Genomic DNA, 10,796 nt, shown 5'->3' with positions numbered 1-10,796 from the left:
AAACTAATTCATGCTAAAATCAACCACACGAGGTACATGCAACCTAAAAACATCTATGGCATCATGTAAACACAAAATTATATCACAAAATACGAGCTTTACAACAGGCCCGGCTTCGAAAACCGTTAAAAAAATTTGGGCCGAAGGCGAGTATAAATTCGGGCCTTAAGACTTAAGTAAAATATAAAACTCGATAACTCAAATAAAAGTAGATCATACGATGATAATTGTAATTTCAATACACAAAACATATAAATTGTAGCAAAAATAATCTAATTTACATACCTAAACGAAATGTGATGCTCTCCTAGCATTTTTTGAAGCAAAACCCTCGATCAAGTTTTGATAATTTATGCTTTCCAATACATCGCTCTCAATAGATATCAACGTCAAGCCGTTAAGTCTTTCTTGGGACATTGTGGACCGCATGTAAGTCTTCAACAACTTCAATTTTGAAAAACTTCTTTCAGCCGAAGCCACAGTTACCGGAATAGTCAATAACACTCGATACGCATTTACCACATTAGGGAAAAAACCATGTTGCACCACATTGTTTAAAGCATCCAAAGGTGTGACAATATCACTAGATTAAAATGTCTCAAATAACTTCAACTCCAAATAAAGCTCATCGGCATCAACATCGGACTCGTCTCCATGCTTTAATGCTTCTTGAAGAGTATACCAACACGACTTAAGTTTTGTTTCATCAAGCGTCTTCAAGTTTTTAGGAAACAAAATACCAAATAGTTTTTCGTATTGTTCATATTGTTCAAATCTTGTTTCAAGAGAAGCAATCGCTTGGTTGACGATACATAAAAAGTAATTAACTTTAAAGTTCTCCTCGGGTGAAAATAAGACTTCTTGCTCATGAGACTCGTCAAATTGTTTTTTCCTAATAATCGGACGCTTTTGAGAGAATACCGGATCAACACCCATTTCAATGGCAATTTTTGTAGCTTCATCAATAGCCTTAGAGAAGCCCACTTCTCTATAATTCTTGAAGAATTTAATCAAATTTTTCACTTGTTTAATAGCAACATCGAGAATCATATTCTTGGATTGCAATCTTTTGCTCACGACATTCACCGTTGATAATATTTCATACCATATGACAGTTGCTAAATAAAATTCAAACTCACAAGCTTCATTCTTTGATAGCGAACGAGCATCGCTTTGAGTTTTTAGTATCGGTGTCGGTATTGAGGTCCCTAACTTCAAGCAAAGCTTCTCTTACATCAATAAGTTGAAATCTAATCGGTTTAACACTATCCACACGACTTTCCCAACGAGTAGGACACATTGACTTAAGAGTCAATCCTTTAACATTGTCTTTTAAAATCGCCCACCTCTTAGTAGAATTAGCAAAGACGGAATAAATCCGTTGTATGACACCAAAGAATTCTCTAGCTTTAGTGCAAGTATTACCCATGTCACATAATACAAGGTTAAGACTATGACAACCACACGCGGCATAAAAAGCTCTAGGATTTAGATCTAAGAATCTCTTTTGAACTCCTTGATGTTTTCCTTTCATGTTTGATCCATTATCATAGCCTTGGCCACGCATATTATTGACATCAAGACCAAGAGACTTTAATTCTTCAAGTGTAACATCAAAAAGTCCCTTACCGGTGGTATCATCAACAACTAGAAAACCTAGAAAAGATTCCTCAACAGTAACCGTATTAGAGTTTAAATTGACATTGACATATCTCACAATTATCGACATTTGTTCTTGGTGACTTATATCGGGAGTGCAATCGAGAATTATAGAATAATACTTTGCTTGCTTTATCTTCTCGATGATTTCTGATCTAATCCGATGTGCTAGCAAACCTATTAACTCGTTTTGGATGTTGTGCCCAAGATAATGTACGTTTAGTTCATCATTCATAATACGTCGTACATGTTCTTTTATAATTGGGTCAAACTCTTCCAACATCTCAATCAATCCCAAAAAGTTTCCATTACTTTTTTGATACAACTTCTCGTAGGATCCCCGAAATGCTAAACCATTTTTAGCAAGAAATTTCACAAGTGCAAGAATCATAAAAATAACTTCTCTCCAATAATCTCTTTCTTTCTTGAATTGCTCGTATGTTACTTTGTCAATTGTTTCCTTACAATTCAACCTTTTACGCATTTCAAACCATTGTTTCATGTTCTTCATATGTTCAATGCTAGATTCATGATCTTTAAGTCTAATGGAAGAGTGTTTCCAATTCGCAAAACCATCGCTATCCAACCCACCTTTTGGTTGCCCTTTTCTAAAAAGTTTACAACAAAAACAAAATAGCTTGTCAACCTCTTTCGAATACACTAGCCATACTCTATCACAAGTCTACCCATTAGATAGACGTCTTGTATACATGCTTGAAGAAAACCGTCTTCCAATTGAATTCACCGGGCCCTTATGAATAGTCAAATCTCGTTTTGGACCTTTCTCCACCAAGATATTGATCATGTACGGATTAAGGGTATCCCAATTTCTAGGATAAAAAATATCAATATTTGTATTCATATTACCTTCATCCAAATTAGCACCTTCCATATTAGCATCAACATCATCTTCATCCAAATCAACATCATCTTTATCCACTTGAACATCCACATCAATATCGTCTTCATTCACAGACCATCCGCATCAATATCATCTTCATCCACATTGACATTACCATCAACAATTGCTTCAACATTAATCACATTATCTTTATCAACGTAAACGCATTCTTGTTCTTCTTTACCGCTTGAAGTTTGAGATTCCTTTGGAAAAAACTTAAATATATTCCCAACCTGAGACTTTGTTAATTCTTTCGCGCGTTTCCTCTTTTTAAGTTTGTGACTACCTGATAGATACTTGTATTTAGGAGGCATTTTTTCTGAAAAATATATAAAGATTATATTACTTAAATATATAATCATCTAATAATATAATCTAAAAAAACCTACTGTGCTAGTCTGCTAAATATATAATATACTATATATATATATATATTAGTAAGTACAATATATAATATATTAATATTCTAAAATCTAACATAATCTAACACTAACAGACCAACAGCCGTCAGTCGGAGCCTCGGTTCTTTAAATCGAACATAATCTTCAACATAAATACAATCTAAATTCTAAATTCTCACATATTAATTACAAGAAACAAACCTCAAGTCTCAACTCAACAAGACGGACAGTCGGAGACTCGGAGACGGACAGTTGGAGCGGCGCTGTGAGACCAAAGATTGAAAGAAGCCGGCGTTGCGGCGCTGTGACTGGCCGGAGTGGGCATGGACGCAGACGGATGTCACGGCGGTAAGGGTTTTAAGTTTCTTAATTTCTGATGATCGTCGTTCGCATCGTGCCTCTTGGTCTCCTAATTCATAACCAGCACCACCAGGTATCAAAAACTGAAAATTATAAATTGTTTATGGGCTTTCATATTTGGGCAACTGGAAATTGAAATTGGGCCTTGTTAAAAGAAATCTGAAATATAATTTATATATAAAATATATAAATCTTTTAAAATTTTTCGGGCCTACCGCGGAGTCGGGCCTAGGTCCGTCGACCACTCCGCCCTGGTCAATGGCCGGCCCTACTTTCCAATGGACAAACAATCAACCACACGTTAAGCACCCTAAACTAGTTTATTTAAACCGTTAAACATCAAACCTAGGTAATTCAAACAAGTTTAGCCAAGCATAATAAATTAAAAACAACTAAAATAGATAAATATGATAAACATGCTCATTAGAAACTGATTACAACTTGTTTGAATGTCTAAAACTCAAAAAAGAACACACAATTGTTAATATACTCAAAAACCAACAACCGGGTTATTAAACTTGAAACCTACAACTTGTCCTCCTTGGTAATTCATCCAAGAATGATCTATGGTGGCTGGAATGAGAATATTATATATATTCTTTTCTTTTCTTGCATCCAAAGTTAATATAAACCTAAAAATAAACTCCACCGACTTGCTTCTATTTTGAGTATTCGGCCCACTTGAAAGTGTCTTGGAGTCTTCTTGTATGACCAATTAAATATGTAGCCCATAATCCCTTGACTAATTCTGATGGTGCGACGTGTAGGCCCAGCTCAAAACGATTCCACCTGCTTAGGAATTGAAACATATTACAAATAAGTAATTTTGTTATTTTACTCGTTCACCAATACATATGCACATCAATCACATGTATCATAGAGTATAAATTTATCATCATTGGATACATGAGACTAAAATTAAATTTAAAAATGTTATTAATAATAGCAATAAACATATATAAAATTTATTTGAATACTGGTCTCAAGTTTAGCATGAATACTTAATTTTAGTTCGTTCTTTTGAAACCATTAAAACTTATATATGAACCACTTGAGAGTAATAATATTATATAAAAATTATCTCAAAGCAATTAAAAGTGTAGGAAATATTTTTAATATTTGTATATAGTTTAAATCACATCAAATATCCCTACACTTGAACCTTTTTCGTCCCTGAAAAAGAAATTTATACAGGATCATATCCAAGTAAAAACGACAACTCTCGGGTTATTTATTTATTATTATTATTATTATTATTATTATTATTATTATTATTACTAAAGTAGCAGAACATAGAACATTAACCCAAACATTTATGTCCACTTATCCGCTTTCACCTAATAAGTCAGATCAGGCCGATTGTCGGTACTGCGATACACTTAAACCCATGCACCTAATCCTTACCGAGACAAATAAGGTGTGACAACTATAGTAGTTTGTATGGCTAAGTGGGACCCACACTTAAAAGCCCTATTGCTACCTCACCATGCTTCATTATGGTTTTACCACACCGAGCCACCCCAACCTATGAACTATAATTTTGTCTTTGAGTCCCCTCGTAGTGGCGATTCCTCTCTTTCAAGTGCATGCATTTACTCGAATATCAAGATTGACCGACTGCAATTTCTTTCATGGTGGTTTTGTTTGAAACTTGACACAAATTTTTTTTCAGGATTTTTTTTTCTTTTCTATTTTGTTTCATTGTATATATATATATATTTTTTTTTTGCATTTTAAAATTCCACCACATTGGAGAATGTTACAAGCTGCATCTAGGCTCAGATCTGCACCACCGCGCAACAGAGGGCCGAGCAATTCTGTCTTTTGTGAGCATAAACTTTTAGGTCTGCGCCACCACACAACAGAGTACAGAGCTTTGCAGGAATAGATATGTATACATAAGATTATATATATAAGTACGTATAAAAAAATAGGTTTTTATATATTTTGTGACCATGTGACTCGAGGATTGAGTATGACCCGACCTTTCATCCCAGTCCCATAACGGGCTTAGTTAAACAAACAGAACCCCAATATGTTTCCCACTAAAGTAAGGCGATTTAAAAGGGTTCAATTTAGTCAACAACCAAACCGCCCTTTCATTCTCAAATGCTGAGCCTACCGACACATCGAACACTAAGTCTAAATCGTTCAGCTATAGTACCTTACGTGTGGGCCTATCAACACTGCTCCAATTCATTATATATATATATATATATACATATTCTTGTAAACACCAAGAGATTGTCAAAATATTCGGTAATAATATCATTTCCTGTTTAACGTATAACTTTAAAACCACATGACATTTCAAAAGTTCTTCTTTTTATTATATATATATATATACATTTTTATTAATTTTTTAATTTTTTTAATTTTTTGTCCTACAACTAAGTCAAATAAACTCTCATCCCCACACTTGAACGAAAACATCGTCCTCGATGAGAACAATAAAAATATATAAAAATTAAAAGCAACGAATGCAAAAGCAAATAATAAGATAAAAGAATGTATTGCACCCCTGGTTTATGTGGATGTCTTCATAATATGTGTAACAAAAGCCGTATAACATTTCGTTTGCGGCCGCAACCTTGGGAGAATAGTTCCAAAACATCATCCAGAGCTATTATGCGAAAAGGCATAACCTGTACCGAGCAAAATCGCTCTCATATAGTAGCGTACACAACTAAAACAAAGATAAGTAATAAACATGTTTTTGTATTTTTATGATCCTCTTTTTTTATTTTATATAATTTTTTCCTTTGAGATAGAATACTCCTAAAATCGACATACTCGAATCGAATGGAGATTGAGTACGAGCGGTCGTTAATAGGGGGTATCCTTAACAAAAGAAATAAAAGAAAAAATACAAAACACTATAACTCGGGTAGCCTCCCGAGAGCACTTAGTTTAACGGTCCTCATCCTGACCCCTCTATCACGCATATGCGTCGAATGCCATAAGGCACATGACCGTGCCTTCCCTTTCTTCCACCTTCTCGCCGATATAATGTCTAAGACGGTGACCATTAACCATGAAGCTCCTGTTTTTATCTTCAACCTCTACTACTCCATACGGGAAAACTTCGTTGACGGTGTACGGTCCATACCATTGGGACTTAAGCTTTCCCCGGGAATAATTTTAAACAAGAGTTAACCAATACACCATGTCCCCACACTTGAACTGCTTATCACCTCATAGCTTTAGGTCGTGCAACTCCTTAGTCTTCTGCTTGTATTTATATAAATGCAACATATGCATTATCACGAAGCTCCTCTAACTTATGTAGCTGATGAAAACGATGTTCTCTGGTAGTCGAAAGGTCGAGGTTAATTGTTAAAAGTGGCCACGAAGCATGATGCTCTAACTCAACCAAGCAGATGACATGCTTTCCCATAAATCATTCGAAATGGTGTAGAACCAGTCGGAGTTTTATACGTTATACGAAAAGCCCATAGAGAGCCATCTAGCTTGTCGGACCATTCCTTTCAGTTTTTCCCAACCGGCTTCTTAAGGATCCTTTCGATTACTCATTTCAACCAGCCCACTAGTCTTTAGGTGGTAGGCAGTCGCAAGACGATAGGTGACCCCATAGCATTGCAACGCCTTCTCCATCTGAGCGTTGTAGAAATGGGCACCTCTATCACTAATCAAGGCTTTCGGAACACCAAACCGAAAGAATAGAGCCGTAAGAAATCTCACTACAACCCTGGCATCATTTATGAGCAAGGCTTTGGCCTCGACCCACTTTGAGACATAGTCAACTACCAGGAGTATGTACTTGTTCCCACAAGATGAAGGAACAGGCCCATGAAATCAATAATCCATATATTTAAGACTTCGCAAACATGAATAAAACTCTGGGCATCTCTTTCTGGGATGAGATATTACTGATACGCTAACAACGATCACAACCTCTGACGAATTCATGCGCGTCCTTAAACATTGATGGCCAATAAAAGCCAGCATCAAATATCTCCTTCGCGATGAGGCTTGCACCATGATGTCTTCCTACAGGTCCCTCGTGACAATGGCTCAAAATCTGCCATCCCTCCATAGCATCCACACATCTCCTGCGAAGTTGATCAGCACCGATAGAAAATAGATATGGATCATCCCAAATGTAGAACTTAACATTAGCAAAGAATTTCGTGTTTTGCTTGTGAGACATCTTTTCGGGCTAGACCCGTAAACTTTAAAATTCACGATATCGGCGAACCAAGGGTAACCGGCGTCATGTGCTTTAACGAACATCAAACACTCGGTTGGAAAACGATCATCGAGCTCAACATCTTCATCTCCAACTTCGACTCTCTCTAGGCGTGACATATGATCGGCCACCACATTCTCAACCCCCTTTTTATCAAGGATCTCTATATAAAACTCTTGCAGTAGCATAATCCAACAGATAAGATGAGGCTTAGCATCCTGCTTGCTGAAGAGATATTGAATAGCAGCATTATCCACGCAAAGAATGGTCTTGGACAGAACAATATAGGACCTAAACTTATCGAATACAAACACCACTGCTAACAACTCCTTCTCAATGGTGGTGTAGTTCTGTTGGGCTTCGTTTAAGTTCCGTCTCACATAGTAGATCAGATGGAAGTGTCACTCCTTCCGCTATCCAAGAAAGGCGCCAACTGCATAATCGCTCGCGTCAAACATCAACTCGAATGGTAATGTCCAGTTGCGAGCAACCATGGTCGGGGCGTTAACGAGTTTGTAATTTAAAAGATCAAACGCCTCGATACACTGCTCAGAATAAAATCAGGCATCTTTCTCAAGAAGCTTTGTCATGGGTATCGCGATTTTAGAAAAATCTTAGATGAACCATCGGTAGAATCCAGCAAAAATTTTCGGATACATCTCACAGAAGTAGGCGGGGGAAGTTTAGAGATTGAATCAATTTTGGCTCTATCTACCTCAATCCATGCACTCGAGATTCGATGCCCCAAGACAATTCCCTCGCATACCATGAAATGACACTTCTCTCAGTTAAGGACTAGGTTGTATCAATGTAGCGAGACTTCATATTCTTAAGCTTGGAAAGAAAATGGTCAAAAGAACTCCTGAATACTGAAACGTTGTCCATGAAAACCTCCATGAAGTCCTCGATCATGTCATGAAAGATGGCCACCATGCATATATGAAATGTGGTTGGAGCATTGAAAAGTACGAAGGGAATACATTTATAGGCAAACGTGCCGTAAGGATAAGTGAATGTGGTTTTCTCCTTATCATCTGGAGCTATAGGGATCTGAAAATACCTAGAGAAACCATCAAGGAAGTAGTAGTACTACTGACCTGCTAAACTCTCTAGCATCTAGTCAATGAAGGGTAAAGGAAACTGGTCGTTCCTGGTGGCATCTTTCAGTCTGCGATAGTCGATGCAGACTCTCCAACTAGTCACTTTTCGAGTGGGAATGAGCTCGTTTTACTCATTGGTAATGATATTCATGCCACCTTTCTTAGGAACCACTTGAACTGTACTAACCCAGGCACTATCAGAAATGGGAAAGATGATCCCTGCATCAAGGAGTTTGATAATATCTTTCTTCACAACATCTTGCATCTTCAGATTTAGCCTTCTCTGAGGATGAACAATGGTTTTGAAATCATCCTCCATGAGGATCTTATGAGTGCAAAATGAGGGGTTTATACCTTTGATGTTGATAATATTTTAAGCAATGGCCTTCATGTGCACCCTGAGCACCTTCAACAACTACTTATTCTCACCTTCCGTCAGTGCGGAAGCAATGATCACTGGCAGCTTCATCTCCTCATCAAGTACTCCTAGTGAGTGGGTAGATCTTTAAGTTCTAAGGAAGAAGGAGGACCCTCGACGGAATGTCGGTCCTTTAGATCAACTCGCACGATCTCGGTGGATAAATTAGATTCAAGGGAGGACGACTCGGCGTCAGCATCAGAGGGTTGTTCGGTCATGGTGATCATCTCAAACTCGGGAATTTCCTTATCTATAATCTGTGTGTCTGAGGCAGAGCCTCCACAGATGTTACTGAAATGCTCCCCCACATGAGTCATGATCATATCAATGTAGTATAGGGAGTCATCAGCCGATTTGGGGTGTTTGAGAGATTGTCATACGTCAAAGGTGATGTTCCCATCCCCATCTCGAAGGATCAATTTACCATCACGAACGTCGATCAACGCATGTGCGGTGGAAAGAAAAGGTCTGCCTAAAATGAGCGGAGCACAACCTTCCTCGTTCATATCATGTATAACTAAGTCCACCGGGAAGATGAACTTTCCAATGCGAACGAGCATGTTATCAACAATCCCATGTGGATATTCCACAGATCGATCCGTAAGCTGAATGCTCATCCTAGTGGGCCTTGGTTCTCCTGTACCTAGTCTATAGAAAACAAAATACGACATAAGATTAATGTTGGCCTCAAGGTTGGCCAACACATAAATAACCGTATCATTGCCTAAGATGCAAGGAATCGTGAAACTCCCAGGATCACCCTTCTTTTCAAGAAACTTGCTCTGCAATACGGCAGAGCACCCAACACTAAGAGGAACACAAGAGACTTTGGCTAACTTCTGCTTATTCGTGAGAATGTCCTTTAGGAACTTGGAATATTTGAGCATTTGATTCAGTGGCTCAAGGAATGGAACTTTTAAATGAAGTTGCTTAAGAAGTTCTAAGAATTTGACAATCAGTTCCTCTTCTCTGTCCATCTTAAGTCTCCCAGGATATGGCAACTTAGGCTTATTAACTCTCATTGGTGGTTCGGATTGCTTCTCGGCATGTGCTGTACTTGCTGGGCTACGCCTTTGGTGCACCTTGGCCGGTAGAAACTCCATCTGAATCTCTTCGTCTACCTGCTCCTCTCCATCAACCGAAGGATCCTCGACGACTCCTCTTGTAGTCACTTCGTAAGTAACAGGATCGTCACGCTCCCCTGCACCACTCCTAGTCATTACTGGTTTGGCGAATCCTCGTGGATTTGTCTCTGTGTTGCTTAACAGTTTTCCTGGCGCTCTCTCCAATAACAAACTAGCGATTTCTCCGACGTGCCTCTCAAGATTAGCTAAAGTCGCGGGTTGGTTTTTCAACATCGTATCATGCTTCGCTAATTTTACCTCATTTTTCGCTCAGCTACATTCATCTCGCCTTAGAATCTCCGCCATCATCTCTTCCAACGAGGATTTCTTCTCATCACTATCATCTTGCTCAGCATTCCCCTGTCCTGAACCGCTCGACGGGAAAAGGTTTTCTTGACGCTGCTATTGCTGATAGCCACTGGTTTGGCATCCACGAAAGTTATTCTGATTTCTCCGGCTAGTGTTACCGCCCAAGGCGGGGTTTTGATATTGAAAGGTGTTATTGCTAAATCAACAGACTCTTGATTTTTACTAAGGGTCACTAGAAAATCGATGGTATCATGGCCACCTCTACATTCCTCACACTTCGCAACACTCTTCACTATGAGATCAGTCACCATTTT

At 38.2% G+C, this 10,796-nt stretch overlaps 1 protein-coding gene and 1 pseudogene across 1 annotated transcript; both read right to left on the bottom strand.

The window, feature by feature from the left end:
• Nucleotides 1-396: 396 nt before the first annotated feature.
• Nucleotides 397-8,950, bottom strand: LOC143620602 (uncharacterized; annotated as a pseudogene).
• Nucleotides 8,951-9,423: 473 nt separating this feature from the next.
• LOC143620601 (uncharacterized) lies at nt 9,424-10,407 on the bottom strand. The gene has a single exon (XM_077092263.1). The coding sequence runs from the start codon at nt 10,405-10,407 to the stop codon at nt 9,424-9,426; it is 984 nt and encodes a 327-aa protein (XP_076948378.1).
• Between the last annotated feature and the right edge of the window lie 389 nt (nt 10,408-10,796).

Source organism: Bidens hawaiensis, unplaced genomic scaffold (assembly GCF_021521415.1).
Source record: "Bidens hawaiensis isolate Kalapana, Puna unplaced genomic scaffold, B.hawaiensis_p1.1 tig00002617_1, whole genome shotgun sequence".
Classification (NCBI taxonomy): domain Eukaryota; kingdom Viridiplantae; phylum Streptophyta; class Magnoliopsida; order Asterales; family Asteraceae; genus Bidens; species Bidens hawaiensis.
The sequence above is the reverse complement of the archived record's forward strand: the minus strand, read 5'-3'. Positions and strand labels throughout refer to the sequence as shown.